Source organism: Pseudophryne corroboree, chromosome 2, assembly GCF_028390025.1.
Source record: "Pseudophryne corroboree isolate aPseCor3 chromosome 2, aPseCor3.hap2, whole genome shotgun sequence".
Lineage (NCBI taxonomy): Eukaryota > Metazoa > Chordata > Amphibia > Anura > Myobatrachidae > Pseudophryne > Pseudophryne corroboree.
Window position 1 is genome coordinate 752133521 of NC_086445.1, and position 18362 is coordinate 752151882.

Below are 18362 nucleotides of genomic sequence, written 5' to 3' on the forward strand. Positions count from 1 at the left end.
TGTTATATTGTAGTGTATCATTTGTACTGTGATTCCTTTTGCAAGTATAATAGTTATAATACATATAATAGGTTTCGGACCCTAAGCCCAGGTATCTGTGTATTCTTTATAGTGTTAAGTATTCTCTGAGCGTCGGTGACGCTCAAGCAGCTTTGTAGTTAATCAGGTTACACCAGGTTGCACTTACACTTTGTCTCTACACTAAGGTTTGCTGTGTATTTCATTACTAGAGGTATAGATATAAAGGTTTAACGTTGTGAGCGTCTGCATCGCTGGTGATCTCCTCGTGGTCCCGAGCGCTGCTACGCTATAGCGAATCATTACGATAAGTCAACAGCCAATAGTCTGCCTGCCTGCGATCACTTGGCCGTGAGTGAACGTGACGCCTGAGCGTCTCGATCACGGCTAAGCGATCGATACGCAACTTGCGTACCCTTACGGTACTTCTTACGTAGATAGCGTACAGTGTTCTTAGACCTCATAAAGGGTTATATACACGATAAATATTTAGCTTTACCAACTCCTATATATTATATACTGGTGGACAGCAAAATGATGCACTGTACTCCTACTATATACTACAATGTAGCATAGATATGGAGCGTTTTCAGGCAGAGAACGTATAATACTGGTGGTCACTGGTCAGCAAAACTCTGCACTGTACTCCTCCTATATAATACTGCTGGTCCCCAGTCCCCACAATAAAGCAGTGTGAGCACAGATATATGCAGCACACTGAGCACAGATATGGAGCGTTTTTCAGGCAGAGAACGTATAATACTGGTGGTCACTGGTCAGCAAAACTCTGCACTATACTCCTCCTATATAATACTGCTGGTCCCCAGACCCCACAATAAAGCAGTGTGAGCACAGATATATGCAGCACACTGAGCACAGATATGGAGCGTTTTTCAGGCAGAGAACGTATAATACTGGTGGTCACTGGTCAGCAAAACTCTGCACTGTACTCCTCCTATATAATACTGCTGGTCCCTAGTCCCCACAATAAAGCAGTGTGAGCACAGATATATGCAGCACACTGAGCACAGATATGGAGCGTTTTTCAGACAGAGAACGTATAATACTGGTGGTCACTGGTCAGCAAAACTCTGCACTGTACTCCTCCTATATAATACTGCTGGTCCCCAGTCCCCACAATAAAGCAGTGTGAGCACAGATATATGCAGCACACTGAGCACAGATATGGAGCGTTTTTCAGGCAGAGAACGTATAATACTGGTGGTCACTGGTCAGCAAAACTCTGCACTGTACTCCTCCTATATAATACTGCTGGTCCCCAGTCCCCACAATAAAGCAGTGTGAGCACAGATATATGCAGCACACTGAGCACAGATATGGAGCGTTTTTCAGGCAGAGAACATATAATACTGGTGGTCACTGGTCAGCAAAACTCTGCACTGTACTCCTCCTATATAATACTGCTGGTCCCCAGAATAAAGATATTTGCAGCCCCCTGAAACAAAGTGAGAGGACGCCAGCCATGTCCTCTCACTATCATTTCCAATGCACGAGTGAAAAATGGCGGTGACGCGCGGCTCCTTATATAGAATCCGAATCTCGCGAGAATCCGACAGCGGGATGATGACGTTCGGGCGCGCTCGGGTTAACCGAGCCATACGGGAGAATCCGAGTCTGCCTCGGACCCGTGTAAAATGGGTGAAGTTCGGGGGGGGGGGGGGGGTTGGATTCCGAGGAACCGAACCCGCTCATCACTAAATAAAACCCTTGTCCTCGTTGTGCAGGAGGAACTTGAATTATCACTCCTGACTGAAACAACTCCTGTACTGCATCTTGCAAAGCCCTGATCTTCGTTTCCACTGAAGATAGGCTGGTACAAACTTTTAATTAGGGTGTTTCTTGAAAACACCTACAGCCCCTGGTATTCCCAGGTGGTTTACCACCCATGTACTAACCAGGACCAACACTGCTTAGTTTGCAAGATCAGATAAGATTGGGCGTGTGGTGTGGCTGTAGATCATAACCATGAGATACCGCTTCTTGCACCCAGGCATCTGTAGTAGACTGCTGCCAGATCTGTGCAAACTGAAGAAGTCAGCCTCCCACCCTGGGTTCCCCCAGGTGGAGGCCCACACCATCAGGCTGATGACTTGTCTTCAGATTTTAAAACCGGTCTTTTGGTAGCCCAAAACCTTTTAGTCTTACCAGACTTGTTGGATTGGGACTGTTTGCCATTACCCTTTCCTTTTGCTTTTCCTTAATTCTGAAAGGACTGAAAAGCTGGAAACTAAGCTTGAATTTATGTGTGAAAGGAAACTTCACTTTCTTGTAGTATGCTTCTGACTCCAAAATACTGTTTAATTCTTTACCAAAAAGAATATCTCCAGTAAACAAGAATAAGACTCCAAAACCTTCATGGATTGTGAGTCAGCTTACCATGTACATAGCCAACCCGCTCTGTGAGCTGCTACTGATGAAGCTGATGCATAAGAGGCAATTATACCCATATCCAGGGGGGCTTATTGCTGCCTGTTTGATATGTGCAATATAGAATTTTTGCTCTCTAGATGCCACTGAAATGCATCAGCACAGGATGCCACTGCTTATGCCATCCAGGCTGAAGCCATGGCTGGTCTAATGATTGCCCAAGACAAGGAAAAAATGGTTTTTAGAAAACCATCGACTCTCCTATCTGTGACATCATTTATTTATGTTGATAGCAGATATAATGTAGATTTTCGCACCAATCTATGACATGCAAATCTATTTTGGGAGCCACCTCCCTTTTTTAAACATTCCCCAGCTGGACAAGGATAATTCTTGGAAATCTAACTTCTTACTGGGTGTAACCCAAACCTCTTGCATAATTTCCATCATCTGTTTTGGGAAGTTTAAACACAGTTGCCTTAGTTTTCAACACAGACTCTGCTGCCTCCTCTAAGGATAGAATGGCTTACATAGCAATAATTAGCTCAGATATGTCCACTGAGCTGAGACCTTCCTCCAAAGTGCAATGAGTCCTCATCCTCCGATGAATCCTCATCTAAAACATGTATAGACTGTGAAGATGTTCATGTCTATGTGATTTACTTACCACCAGCATTTCAGCCTGCTTTTGTTGAGAGACTGCCAATTCCAGAGGTGAATAAACCTGAGAATGAATGTTGCATGTAAGGGTTAATAGGGTAACCTATCCCTGGTATAGGAGCTGGCATAATCTGCTCAGCTATATTGGATAATGTCTGTGCAAAGTAGCCCATGAAGGTTCAACTAGAACCTGTGCTTGCCTCAGTTATTTAAGAGGCTTCGGTGACAACTAAAACATTTTGCACATAATCCCTTTGAACCAGATCCTGATAGGTTAACCCAGCTTTGCAAGACAAACCTGAAATAAGTGTTGGTGCTGCTATAGAAAGTGTATTTTTCCTCACCCTTGCCACTCTTAGACATGATAAATAAATCACACACCTGTACAGTGTTACTACACAATTTGTAATCACTTAAAAATTTGTTAACGTGCACACAATCTTACCCTACCCTGCATTGCACCAGCATTGAGGATTAGATACACAGTAAAACTGACAGAACTATAGTAAAGTGAGCAATCACACTAGCAATCAGTCATAGGTTGTACATTAGTATAATAAGCAATATGGGCACATAATCAACTACAAATACATTTAAAGTATGTAGGAGAAACATATTACTGCATTACCTTATATAGGATTTAACCATATTCAGTCATACAGCGAAATAAAACAACAGCAATAGTTATCAGACTCATAGGCATCAAGCACTTATCTAACTATTCATACGCAAAGGTAGATAGAGACTTAGTGCTGTATAACCCAACTCAGTAGAGTGGGATACAGGGAGACTCACCCCGCTTCCAGGATCGATCGATACGTTAGCGAATGCTGAGTGGATCCAGACACTAATAGTGTACACACTCGCCTCATGAACCTACAGTGAACACAGATGCCCAAGTAAACACTGACGCACAAGTCACACAGCCACCTATGGTGCGACTCGGTCCCCTTAGATACACAGCGTCTCAGACGGAAGCGGGAAATCAGTTCATGGTGGGAGACTCGGAGGAAACTGGTCATGAACCGGGAGGAGGGATGACCAAGGGAGCGGCTGACTCCCCACTGCTGACATCAACCACAGGGATCGCGGCCTCATACTACCCCTGGAGCCTAAGATCCCTAAGGCCTAGCGCTGGTGCACCCGCGGGGGCAGCTGCATCAGCTACTGTTTGGTAGTCTTCTCCCAATACAGTGCGGCTTTGAGTTGAAATGGTTCCTCTGAAAAAACTTTTACATTATTTAGTCAGTATTTTTATGTCATCTTCTCTATTGCTATTTATCCACTATTATGTCTTAAGTTTCTCCTCAAACTCTTATCATACACCTACAGTATTTATTACCATTCATCCTTATGTATTTATATTTGTATGTATATTAATAATTTCCTCCTTGTTTCCTTTATTTACAAGTCTGGAACTAATGTTAAGGAAGCAAGTGTTTTCAGAGGACACATATCTTGCATACCAGAAGTTAGGTACAACTTCCAGTTTTCCCCTGGACCAGAAGTCAGTATCGCAGCACTTTGGGGGTTTCAAGGAGAATATACAAGCTGCCCACCTCCTCTATCAAACTTTAACTGGGTTAAGCAAACTTCAGGAGGCTCATGAGACCTTCCACTGGCCATAGCAAGTTTTAACAAGCCCATGGATATCTGTAGCAGCCAGCCACGGACCGGACGTTCCTGATCACCTCACTCCTGGTCACGGTACTGCAGGTCTTTCGGTTCTTTAGTCCTTTAGGTATTTAAAGCCCCTTGGTCTATTACACACTTGCATTGCCTTCTGATGAAGAGTGGAATGCTTGAAACACGTTAAAGCCTTCTGAGCAAGAGCTGCAGAGGTGGTGCAGTTCCCACCGAATTACAGAAGTGGTTGTTAGACACTGGGGGGGGGGGGGGGGGGGGGGGGTTATCAGGATTCCCCTCAGTGCAAACCAGTGCTGAACAATTACCTGCTTTTGGTATAAAGACTTTCTACCCATTTACTGTTACCCTGTGACTGCTGAAATTGTCTGTTTTCCTACGTTTACTCCAGAACAGATTTGCGTGTTTATGTTTACTTCTCTATGTGAAAGCTAATTTCTTTTATTCTAATAAATTTGGTATTATCTTTTGTTCTGATAATATCATACTATATTGTGTTTCATATTTCTCCTCATATGCATGAAAACCATTTGCACTGAGACCAAGTGCAATAAGAGAGAAGTACAATGGGGGTAATTCAGACCTGATTGCTAGGCTGCGTTTTCTCACAGCCTGCGAACAGGTCTGAACTGGGCATGCATATGCACTGCAATGCGCGGGCGTGACGGACCTCAGCAACGGGGATCGGTGCCTAGCGACGGGATGGTGCGAAAAAAGCGATCACATGGGCGATCGCAAGGTGACTGACAGAAAGAGGGCGTTTGTGGGTGGCAACTCACTGTTTTCAAGGAGTGTCTGGAAAAACGCAGGCGTGTCCAAGCATTGGAAGGGAGGGTGTCTGACGTCAGTTCTAGTCCCGGACAGGCTGATGTGATCGCAGCGGCTAAGTAAGTCCTGGGTTGCGCAGAGACTGCACAACATCTGTTTATGCAGCTCTGCTATACATGCGTTCGCACACTTGCACAGCTAAAATACACTCCCCCAGTAGGCGGCGACTATCTGATCGCAGGGCTGCAAAAATCGATGCCCAGCGATCAGGTCTTTATTAGGCCCATTGTCTTTACTGCATTCATTTACGAATTGTGTAAGATTGTTCACATGCCAATTGTTTATATCTTTTCATTAATTGTTGTCAACACAATTATATTTTTAATTGGGTGTAGGAGGGAGCTGTAAAGGGCAGGTCACTTATCTCCGTTAGGTCATGCAGTAACTTACTAAATCCTTGGAACTTGGATCATCCATTTCATGTTAGGTGAGTAAACCTTGTGCTTGTTGAACCAGTTAGCTAGGTTGTTCCATTCTTTAGGGGAGCGTCCATAGATTGATAGACGAGGTTCAGCATACTGGTACTTAGCATCCTCCAGATCTGATCCCACTTCCTAATATGAAAAATGCATGTATGAAGCAATATATTGGTGGAATAGGAGGTGATATAGGGGTCCCTGTACTAAAACTCCATTTAATGTGGAAAAAAGGACTGCTTGGCCTGTTATCATTGTAAAGAAGGAGGCGGCTACTGTGATCTTTACGAAAAATAGCCCTGCCAAGAAGAGAGAACGTTAAATCACCCCCTCTGCGGTGTTGTCAGAGACTAATTTCCTGATAACTGCGCTAGGGACTCACCTCTCCCCTCCCATACATCTGCAGCAGTGACTTTTTTTGTCAAAACTTTACTGACAAACAGCCAAAATGACAAAGAGCTTTCCTCCTGCTCCTCCTGTGAAGAGAGGCAGACAACGGCAGCTGCAGGTGACAAAGCCAGCACTTGGAAAGACAACTGCCAGTCAGTGACATGTCTATGCCTATGGCAGCATGATATTGTAGCCTGTTATTAGCGCTAGCAGGTAGAAGTCAGAGAAATCTCTTTAGTATATACTGATAAGCTATATGTACTGGGATATTCTCTATGACTTTTTCATTTCATTTTTTTTTCCACTAACGCCGCTTAGTACATGAACTCCATAGAATATTATGTTTGTTTTCATCTAAACAGACCAATAAATGTTGATCTTCCTTATACAGTAAAAAAAAATAAAAAAAATCATGGTTTAATTGGTGATATTACATGGCCAATCCAATCCAATAATAGTTCCTTTGTCGGGAATTGTTGTTAGCGAGAACACTTATCTTACCCTGTACATTATCTGAAGGACTGAAATTGTGCTAAAGCAACTACACATTGCTAAAAGTGTACTCTAAGTGAGTTTGTAGCTTACTAAATACATACAGATTCTAGGGACATTTGTTCACTTTAACCACATTTACCAACGCTTTAAATGTAATAATAAATCTGACAGAATTGATCTGTCAGGAAGGCATAGTGGATCACCTGCTAGCGCCAATCAGTTGCCTATAAAAGCCTATGGGCTTCATACTGTAAAGTGGCCCCGAGACTGATCCGAAGCATCCCTCCCAGGTAGTGGCCACCAGGGCCAGATTAAGGTTTGTGGGTGCCCCATGACCACTATTTTGTAGGGGACCTATCAATAATATTGTCAATAGTACTGTATATGCTGCCAATGTTATAAAAAGAATAATGCGTAAATCATACTTACCTACTTTGTGGCTGCTCCCTCCGGGAGGGAGCAGCCAGGTCACACAAGAGGGGGCGTGGAGGAGGTGGTACGGGGGCGTGGTGATGAGTTTGCATCATCATAGCCACGCCCCTGCTCTGTAATGCCCATAATAGCGGTATTGCAGGGCAGGGGGCGGGGCTATGATGACGCGAATTAGCGCGATCGCATTATCGCCCCGCCCCTTTTTTCTGTTTAACGGGCTGAAAGTGGTGGGGAGCGTGGGGAGCAGCGGGAGGAGAGCGGGATGCGGCGGGGGGGCAAGCGGGATGCGGGAGACTTGCCCCCTTCCCCGTGGGGCCGGGAGTGCCACCCTAATTTCGGGAGCCTCCCGGCCTTTCCGGGAGAGTGGGCAAGTATGGTGTAAATACTCCCAGAACCACAAATGTGTTAAACACACTGTAGTGCCTCCAGTGCCCCCACACATATTACACTTATACGAATAAAGCACACTTGTATGAATGAATGAAGCTTAATGAGCAATGCCATATTATAGTAAGGATTGTAGGGCAATATGTGTTTAATTTAAGAAATACTTTTAATGAAATCACATATGGTGACACAAAAAATTATTTTTACACAACTTGAACAATATAATAAAATACAGAACTTTACCTTAATGATTGTAGCAAAATATTCGCCATCAATAGCATTTTCTGTTTTCAAGTACAGGTCTCGCAATTCACTGGCACCAACTGGGTTATATTTGGCATTAAACTTGTCAAAGCGCTGGAAAGTTTGCCTTCCCTATGGAAAGTATACAATATTTTTATCAATTAATTCTGTAATCTATAATTTGCCTTTTTTAGTCACCGTTGTGATGGGTCACATAGGGGGTCATTCCGAGTTGATCGCTTGCTGCCGATTTTCGCAGTGCAGCGATCAGGTGAAAAAACGGCATTTATGCGCATGTGTATGCCCCGCAATGCGCACGCGCGTCGTACGGGTACAAAGCCCATTGTGGTTGTGCTCAGGTTCTAGCAAAGTTTTTCTTCGCACTGACGCCCGCAAGAAGATTGTCAGGAAGGGGGCATTTCTGGGTGTCAACTGACCGTTTTCAAGGAGTGTTTGCAAAAACGTAAGCGTGTCTGAAAAAACGCAGGCGTTGCTGGGCATTCGCTGGGCGGGTGTATGACGTCAAATCCGGACACTAATAGGCTGAAGTGATCACAAGCGCTGAGCAGGTTCAGAGCTACTCTGAAACTGCACAAACTGTTTTTGCAGAGCTCGGCTGCAGAAACATTCGCACTCCTGCTAAGCTAAAATACACTCCCCAGTGGGCGGCGGCATAGCGTTTGCACGGCTGCTAAAACTAGCTAGCGAGCGATCAACTCGGAATGACCCCCAGTAGGCATTACTCATCCCTCAATGGGATCCTAACACAACTGCAACTCACCTGTCCCATATATGAGGCAAAGAAAGGTACATGCAATGGGGACACGTAGCGATGAAAGCAATGAGTATTTTCACACAGAAAATTAATCAAAAGAAGTACTAAAAATTACAAGTTTAAGTCAGTATTGTTTATCAACAAGAAGTAACTGTGAGGATATTGCTGAATTGTTCTGGATGCTTTTCAGTTGCCTTTAAATAAAGCATCTTAAACCACAGCATGGGCCTAATTCATGTTTGTACGCTAATAAATTAGTAAATGCGATTGTCTAGGTACGGAATTGCTATTGTTAGCAAGTGAAGCTGCCGCCCAGAAATGAAAAGAGATGCCTACCGGAGCCATTGCAACTCATTCACAAATTGCGTACACATTCGCAGACTACACGCTAAAATGAGGAGCATCAGGGCTAAGGGTTGGCAATAGCGACTCAGATGCCATGTTTTTGCACATACAAGCTTGCAGCCGTCAGCAGATACACAACCCAAGGGCATGACACAGAATCAGTACTAAATCCCGCTGGACGGGATCCCGGCCGTCGAAATACCGACGCCGGAATCCCGACCACACAATCCCGACAGGGGTGGCTAGTGGAACGCAGCCCCTTGTGGGCTCGCTTCGCTCGCCACGCTGCGGGCACACTAATTTATTCTCCCTCTATGGGTGTCGTGAACACCCACGGAGGGAGAATATGTCGGGATTGTGCCGGTCGGGATTCCGGCGTCGGTATTTCGACCGCCGGGATTCCGTCCGGCGGGATGTTGACCGCATCCCCATGACACAAATGTGTGACACTCCCCATAAACTCCCTATTAACACCTCCAAATGTCACCTCCTGTCAATCAATTTTCCATGAAATTCTCATTGCGAGTGTGATCACAGCTGCACTTTTGCACATGCGCATTGTGATTGCGGTACATGCGCAGTCTGCAGATAATCACCCATTGCGTGATAATCGGCCACTGCATACAAACATGAATTAGGCCCCATGTTACCAGGCAGCTCCTAAAGGCCAAATTGTAATAAAGTATTTCAACCACTTTTATATATATCCCTATAGATTTTATGAATGTGCTTAAAAAATGTAAATGCAGTAAGACATAACTTACTGATAGATCTCTCAGGTGTCCTCATTACTGGGGGTTTTTTACTTTAGAAATCTTTCATATTTAATGGGAATTCATTTTCTTATATTATTTATTTACTTTTGTTCTTATTTATAAAAAAAAACTTTCCGATTACTTCCATATTGCATTTGGCTACTAATGGAAAGCAAGGGGTGGCTTTCATGGACTGGATAAACTAGCTGTGCCAGGGTTATATTTTGGAAAACATGTGACCCAATTTGTATGAGTGGAAGTATACAAGACCTCAGGTCAGATGATCCATCAGTGCTTATAATGCTTGTCACCGATATAAAAGCTGATAAACAAACATGAATACTGACAAGTAAAATAAGAAATTAAATACTCACAGCATGGACGTCAAGAGAATCTACCGTCAGGTCATAGGGGTGAAGTTTCAGATTTTCAAACACTTGTTTTAAGGTCAGCTGATGGCCCTTGGTGTTGTAAACCACACGTTCTGAATCCACCCTGTAAGTCTTCTTGATGAAACGTAGGAGGTGTTTCTGGTTCATGCAGGCTGCAGCGTGGATATGAGTGTCCACCTTTACAAAGACACATGTCCATGTTTAGTCTGCAGTCAAAAAAATACCCCATATATGTTTGTTCAATAAAGTGTCTCAATGAGATGTGGTTAAGATTAGAGATGAGCGGGTTCGGTTTCTTTGAATCCGAACCCGCACGAACTTCACTTTTTTTTCCACGGGTCCGAGCGACTCGGATCTTCCCGCCTTGCTCGGTTAACCCGAGCGCGCCCGAACGTCATCATGACGCTGTCGGATTCTCGCGAGGCTCGGATTCTATCGCGAGACTCGGATTCTATATAAGGAGCCGCGCGTCGCCGCCATTTTCACTCGTGCATTGAGATTGATAGGGAGAGGACGTGTCTGGCGTCCTCTCCATTAGAATAGAGATAGATAGATTAGATAGAGAGAGATTGTGCAGAGTCGCAGACAGAGTTAGTTTACCACAGTCAGTGACCAGTGCAGTTGCTAGTTAACTTTTATTTAATATAATATATCCGTTCACTTCTCTCTGCTATATCCGTTCTCTGCCTGAAAAAAAAAACGATACACAGCACAGTCAGTCACACAGTGTGACTCAGTCTGTGTGCACTCAGCTCAGCCCAGTGTGCTGCACAGTCATCAATGTATAAATTAAAAGCTTATAATTAATTGTGGGGGAGACTGGGGAGCACTGCAGGTTGTTAGCAGGAGCCAGGAGTACAATTATATTAATTAACAGTGCACACTTTTGCTGCAGGAGTGGTGACCAGTGCCTGACCACCAGTATAGTATTGTTGTATACTACTAATATCTCTTTAAATATCAACCAGTCTATATTAGCAGCAGACACAGTACAGTGCGGTAGTTCACGGCTGTGGCTACCTCTGTGTCGGCACACGGCAGGCAGTCCGTCCGACCAGAATTGTATTATTTATTATTATATACCTACCACCTAACCGTGGTTTTTTTTTCATTCTTTATACCGTCATAGTGTCATCCTAATTGTTACGAGTATACTACTATCTCTTTATCAACCAGTGTACAGTGCGGTAGTTCACGGCTGTGGCTACCTCTGTGTCGGCACACGGCAGGCAGTCCGTCCGACCAGAATTGTATTATTTATTATTATATACCTACCACTTAACCGTGGTTTTTTTTTCATTCTTTATACCGTCATAGTGTCATCCTAATTGTTACGAGTATACTACTATCTCTTTATCAACCAGTGTACAGTGCGGTAGTTCACGGCTGTGGCTACCTCTGTGTCGGCACACGGCAGGCAGTCCGTCCGACCAGAATTGTATTATTTATTATTATATACCTACCACCTAACCGTGGTTTTTTTTTCATTCTTTATACCGTCATAGTGTCATCCTAATTGTTACGAGTATACTACTATCTCTTTATCAACCAGTGTACAGTGCGGTAGTTCACGGCTGTGGCTACCTCTGTGTCGGCACACGGCAGGCAGTCCGTCCGACCAGAATTGTATTATTTATTATTATATACCTACCACCTAACCGTGGTTTTTTTTTCATTCTTTATACCGTCATAGTGTCATCCTAATTGTTACGAGTATACTACTATCTCTTTATCAACCAGTGTACAGTGCGGTAGTTCACGGCTGTGGCTACCTCTGTGTCGGCACACGGCAGGCAGTCCGTCCGACCAGAATTGTATTATTTATTATTATATACCTACCACCTAACCGTGTTTTTTTTTTCATTCTTTATACCGTCATAGTGTCATCCTAATTGTTACGAGTATACTACTATCTCTTTATCAACCAGTGTACAGTGCGGTAGTTCACGGCTGTGGCTACCTCTGTGTCGGCACACGGCAGGCAGTCCGTCCGACCAGAATTGTATTATTTATTATTATATACCTACCACCTAACCGTGGTTTTTTTTTCATTCTTTATACCGTCATAGTGTCATCCTAATTGTTACGAGTATACTACTATCTCTTTATCAACCAGTGTACAGTGCGGTAGTTCACGGCTGTGGCTACCTCTGTGTCGGCAGTCGGCAGGCAGTCCGTCCATCCATAATTGTATTATTATTATAATATATACCACCTAACCGTGGTTTTTTTTTCATTCTTTATACCGTCATAGTGTCATACTAGTTGTTACGAGTATACTACTATCTCTTTATCAACCAGTGTACAGTGCGGTAGTTCACGGCTGTGGCTACCTCTGTGTCGGCAGTCGGCAGGCAGTCCGTCCATCCATAATTGTATTATTATTATAATATATACCACCTAACTGTGGTTTTTTTTGCATTCTTTATACCGTCGTCATAGTGTCATACTAGTTGTTACGAGTATACTACTATCTCTTTATCAACCAGTGTACAGTGCGGTAGTTCACGGCTGTGGCTACCTCTGTGTCGGCAGTCGGCAGGCAGTCCGTCCATCCATAATTGTATTATTATTATAATATATACCACCTAACCGTGGTTTTTTTTTCATTCTTTATACCGTCGTCATAGTTTCATACTAGTTGTTACGAGTATACTACTATCTCTTTATCAACCAGTGTACAGTGCGGTAGTTCACGGCTGTGGCTACCTCTGTGTCGGCAGTCGGCAGGCAGTCCGTCCATCCATAATTGTATTATTATTATAATATATACCACCTAACCGTGGTTTTTTTTTTCATTCTTTATACCGTCGTCATAGTGTCATACTAGTTGTTACGAGTATACTACTATCTCTTTATCAACCAGTGTACAGTGCGGTAGTTCACGGCTGTGGCTACCTCTGTGTCGGCAGTCGGCAGGCAGTCCGTCCATCCATAATTGTATTATTATTATAATATATACCACCTAACCGTGGTTTTTTTTTCATTCTTTATACCGTCGTCATAGTGTCATACTAGTTGTTACGAGTATACTACTATCTCTTTATCAACCAGTGTACAGTGCGGTAGTTCACGGCTGTGGCTACCTCTGTGTCGGCAGTCGGCAGGCAGTCCGTCCATCCATAATTGTATTATTATTATAATATATACCACCTAACCGTGGTTTTTTTATACCACCTAACCGTGGCAGTCCGTCCATAATTGTATACTAGTATCCAATCCATCCATCTCCATTGTTTACCTGAGGTGCCTTTTAGTTCTGCCTATAAAATATGGAGAACAAAAAAGTTGAGGTTCCAAAATTAGGGAAAGATCAAGATCCACTTCCACCTCGTGCTGAAGCTGCTGCCACTAGTCATGGCCGAGACGATGAAATGCCAGCAACGTCGTCTGCCAAGGCCGATGCCCAATGTCATAGTACAGAGCATGTCAAATCCAAAACACCAAATATCAGAAAAAAAAGGACTCCAAAACCTAAAATAAAATTGTCGGAGGAGAAGCGTAAACTTGCCAATATGCCATTTACCACACGGAGTGGCAAGGAACGGCTGAGGCCCTGGCCTATGTTCATGGCTAGTGGTTCAGCTTCACATGAGGATGGAAGCACTCAGCCTCTCGCTAGAAAACTGAAAAGACTCAAGCTGGCAAAAGCACCGCAAAGAACTGTGCGTTCTTTGAAATCCCAAATCCACAAGGAGAGTCCAATTGTGTCGTTTGCGATGCCTGACCTTCCCAACACTGGACGTGAAGAGCATGCGCCTTCCACTATTTGCATGCCCCCTGCAAGTGCTGGAAGGAGCACCCGCAGTCCAGTTCCTGATAGTCAGATTGAAGATGTCAGTGTTGAAGTACACCAGGATGAGGAGGATATGGGTGTTGCTGGCGCTGGGGAGGAAATTGACCAGGAGGATTCTGATGGTGAGGTGGTTTGTTTAAGTCAGGCACCCGGGGAGACACCTGTTGTCCGTGGGAGGAATATGGCCGTTGACATGCCAGGTGAAAATACCAAAAAAATCAGCTCTTCGGTGTGGAGGTATTTCACCAGAAATGCGGACAACAGGTGTCAAGCCGTGTGTTCCCTTTGTCAAGCTGTAATAAGTAGGGGTAAGGACGTTAACCACCTCGGAACATCCTCCCTTATACGTCACCTGCAGCGCATTCATAATAAGTCAGTGACAAGTTCAAAAACTTTGGGTGACAGCGGAAGCAGTCCACTGACCAGTAAATCCCTTCCTCTTGTAACCAAGCTCACGCAAACCACCCCACCAACTCCCTCAGTGTCAATTTCCTCCTTCCCCAGGAATGCCAATAGTCCTGCAGGCCATGTCACTGGCAAGTCTGACGAGTCCTCTCCTGCCTGGGATTCCTCCGATGCATCCTTGCGTGTAACGCCTACTGCTGCTGGCGCTGCTGTTGTTGCCGCTGGGAGTCGATGGTCATCCCAGAGGGGAAGTCGTAAGCCCACTTGTACTACTTCCAGTAAGCAATTGACTGTTCAACAGTCCTTTGCGAGGAAGATGAAATATCACAGCAGTCATCCTACTGCAAAGCGGATAACTGAGTCCTTGACAACTATGTTGGTGTTAGACGTGCGTCCGGTATCCGCCGTTAGTTCACAGGGAACTAGACAATTTATTGAGGCAGTGTGCCCCCGTTACCAAATACCATCTAGGTTCCACTTCTCTAGGCAGGCGATACCGAGAATGTACACGGACGTCAGAAAAAGACTCACCAGTCTCCTAAAAAATGCAGTTGTACCCAATGTCCACTTAACCACGGACATGTGGACAAGTGGAGCAGGGCAGGGTCAGGACTATATGACTGTGACAGCCCACTGGGTAGATGTATGGACTCCCGCCGCAAGAACAGCAGCGGCGGCACCAGTAGCAGCATCTCGCAAACGCCAACTCTTTCCTAGGCAGGCTACGCTTTGTATCACCGCTTTCCAGAATACGCACACAGCTGAAAACCTCTTACGGCAACTGAGGAAGATCATCGCGGAATGGCTTACCCCAATTGGACTCTCCTGTGGATTTGTGGCATCGGACAACGCCAGCAATATTGTGTGTGCATTAAATATGGGCAAATTCCAGCACGTCCCATGTTTTGCACATACCTTGAATTTGGTGGTGCAGAATTTTTTAAAAAACGACAGGGGCGTGCAAGAGATGCTGTCGGTGGCCAGAAAAATTGCGGGACACTTTCGGCGTACAGGCACCACGTACAGAAGACTGGAGCACCACCAAAAACTACTGAACCTGCCCTGCCATCATCTGAAGCAAGAAGTGGTAACGAGGTGGAATTCAACCCTCTATATGCTTCAGAGGTTGGAGGAGCAGCAAAAGGCCATTCAAGCCTATACAATTGAGCACGATATAGGAGATGGAATGCACCTGTCTCAAGTGCAGTGGAGAATGATTTCAACGTTGTGCAAGGTTCTGATGCCCTTTGAACTTGCCACACGTGAAGTCAGTTCAGACACTGCCAGCCTGAGTCAGGTCATTCCCCTCATCAGGCTTTTGCAGAAGAAGCTGGAGGCATTGAAGAAGGAGCTAACACGGAGCGATTCCGCTAGGCATGTGGGACTTGTGGATGCAGCCCTTAATTCGCTTAACAAGGATTCACGGGTGGTCAATCTGTTGAAATCAGAGCACTACATTTTGGCCACCGTGCTCGATCCTAGATTTAAAGCCTACCTTGGATCTCTCTTTCCGGCAGACACAGGTCTGCTGGGGTTGAAAGACCTGCTGGTGACAAAATTGTCAAGTCAAGCGGAACGCGACCTGTCAACATCTCCTCCTTCACATTCTCCCGCAACTGGGGGTGCGAGGAAAAGGCTCAGAATTCCGAGCCCACCCGCTGGCGGTGATGCAGGGCAGTCTGGAGCGACTGCTGATGCTGACATCTGGTCCGGACTGAAGGACCTGACAACGATTACGGACATGTCGTCTACTGTCACTGCATATGATTCTCTCAACATTGATAGAATGGTGGAGGATTATATGAGTGACCGCATCCAAGTAGGCACGTCACACAGTCCGTACTTATACTGGCAGGAAAAAGAGGCAATTTGGAGGCCCTTGCACAAACTGGCTTTATTCTACCTAAGTTGCCCTCCCACAAGTGTGTACTCCGAAAGAGTGTTTAGTGCCGCCGCTCACCTTGTCAGCAATCGGCGTACGAGGTTACATCCAGAAAATGTGGAGAAGATGATGTTCATTAAAATGAATTATAATCAATTCCTCCGCGGAGACATTGACCAGCAGCAATTGCCTCCACAAAGTACACAGGGAGCTGAGATGGTGGATTCCAGTGGGGACGAATTGATAATCTGTGAGGAGGGGGATGTACACGGTGATATATCGGAGGGTGAAGATGAGGTGGACATCTTGCCTCTGTAGAGCCAGTTTGTGCAAGGAGAGATTAATTGCTTCTTTTTTGGGGGGGGTCCAAACCAACCCGTCATATCAGTCACAGTCGTGTGGCAGACCCTGTCACTGAAATGATGGGTTGGTTAAAGTGTGCATGTCCTGTTTTGTTTATACAACATAAGGGTGGGTGGGAGGGCCCAAGGATAATTCCATCTTGCACCTCTTTTTTCTTTTCTTTTTCTTTGCATCATGTGCTGATTGGGGAGGGTTTTTTGGAAGGGACATCCTGCGTGACACTGCAGTGCCACTCCTAGATGGGCCCGGTGTTTGTGTCGGCCACTAGGGTCGCTAATCTTACTCACACAGCTACCTCATTGCGCCTCTTTTTTTCTTTGCGTCATGTGCTGTTTGGGGAGGGTTTTTTGGAAGGGACATCCTGCGTGACACTGCAGTGCCACTCCTAGATGTGCCCGGTGTTTGTGTCGGCCACTAGGGTCGCTAATCTTACTCACACAGTCAGCTACCTCATTGCGCCTCTTTTTTTCTTTGCGTCATGTGCTGTTTGGGGAGGGTTTTTTGGAAGGGCCATCCTGCGTGACACTGCAGTGCCACTCCTAGATGGGCCCGGTGTTTGTGTCGGCCACTAGGGTCGCTTATCTTACTCACACAGCGACCTCGGTGCAAATTTTAGGACTAAAAATAATATTGTGAGGTGTGATGTGTTCAGAATAGGCTGAAAATGAGTGTAAATTATGTTTTTTGAGGTTAATAATACTTTGGGATCAAAATTACCCCCAAATTCTATGATTTAAGCTGTTTTTTAGGGTTTTTTTAAAAAAACACCCGAATCCAAAACACACCCGAATCCGACAAAAAAAATTCGGTGAGGTTTTGCCAAAACGCGGTCGAACCCAAAACACGGCCGCGGAACCGAACCCAAAACCAAAACACAAAACCCGAAAAATTTCCGGCGCTCATCTCTAGTTAAGATGTCAGCTGTCGAGATCCTAGCAGTCGGAATTCCGACACCTGTCAGAATGCCAACGCTGGAATCCCAACAGGGTCAGGGGACTTATGCCGGAATCCTGAAAGCCGGCATTCCGACCATATGTATAGCGGGCGGGTTAGGGCCAGACAGGGGCGGATTGGGAACAAAAAGCGGCCCTGGAAATATTTGTACTAGTGGCCCCACATGGGCAGCACCAGAGGTGTAAGGTCTAGCCATGGGCCTGGCAGCAGCACCCTCCCCCCAATACTTTCCAGATAGTGGGCATGTCCAGCATCAAGGGGGAAGTTAAAAAGAAATAAAATTAAATATTCTGAGCACATTATATGATACACCTTCAGAATTTAGGAAACTATATCATTCTTTAGAAATATATATTTTCTTGCTTATTACACCAACCGTATCCCAATCACTATTCACTCAATCCTATATGTCAGCCAAGCAGGCAGACAGAGCATACACTAGATCATCTGCAATCACAGGCTAAGTGGCAAAGTAATTTTCAGATATGCAAATTATTTAGCATCTTATTCATTATGTCTATAAAAAGGACCACATGTCCTCAAACAAAACAGGCCCGACGGGTGCGTCGGCCCACCGGGAATCTTCCCTGTAAGCCCTATGGCCAATCCGCCTCTGGGGCCAGATGAGGAGGGAGGTTAGGTTTAGGCGCAACCCGGGGGAAGTTATGGTGTGTGGTGAGGCAGAGCCTTTCCTGTCATACTAACGTACACACCAGAGATTTGGCTATAGAAAGTATATGAAAAATACTTCTTTGTATTATTCTGATCATTTTTATAGTAAAAATTCTGGAGTA

General features: G+C 44.9%; 1 protein-coding gene across 1 annotated transcript in view; it reads right to left on the reverse strand.

Annotated features, from left to right (window-relative positions):
• The window catches only part of AMPD1 (adenosine monophosphate deaminase 1), a 398148-nt gene that overhangs the window by 118135 nt on the left and 261651 nt on the right, over window positions 1-18362 (reverse strand). Inside the window, exons 7-9 of the mRNA XM_063955432.1 lie at window positions 10151-10345; window positions 7902-8033; window positions 5929-6092 (exon numbers count right to left, since the gene is read on the reverse strand). Of these exons, the coding sequence (XP_063811502.1) occupies window positions 5929-6092; window positions 7902-8033; window positions 10151-10345 (491 nt within the window). The remainder of the gene's footprint in view (window positions 1-5928; window positions 6093-7901; window positions 8034-10150; window positions 10346-18362) is intronic.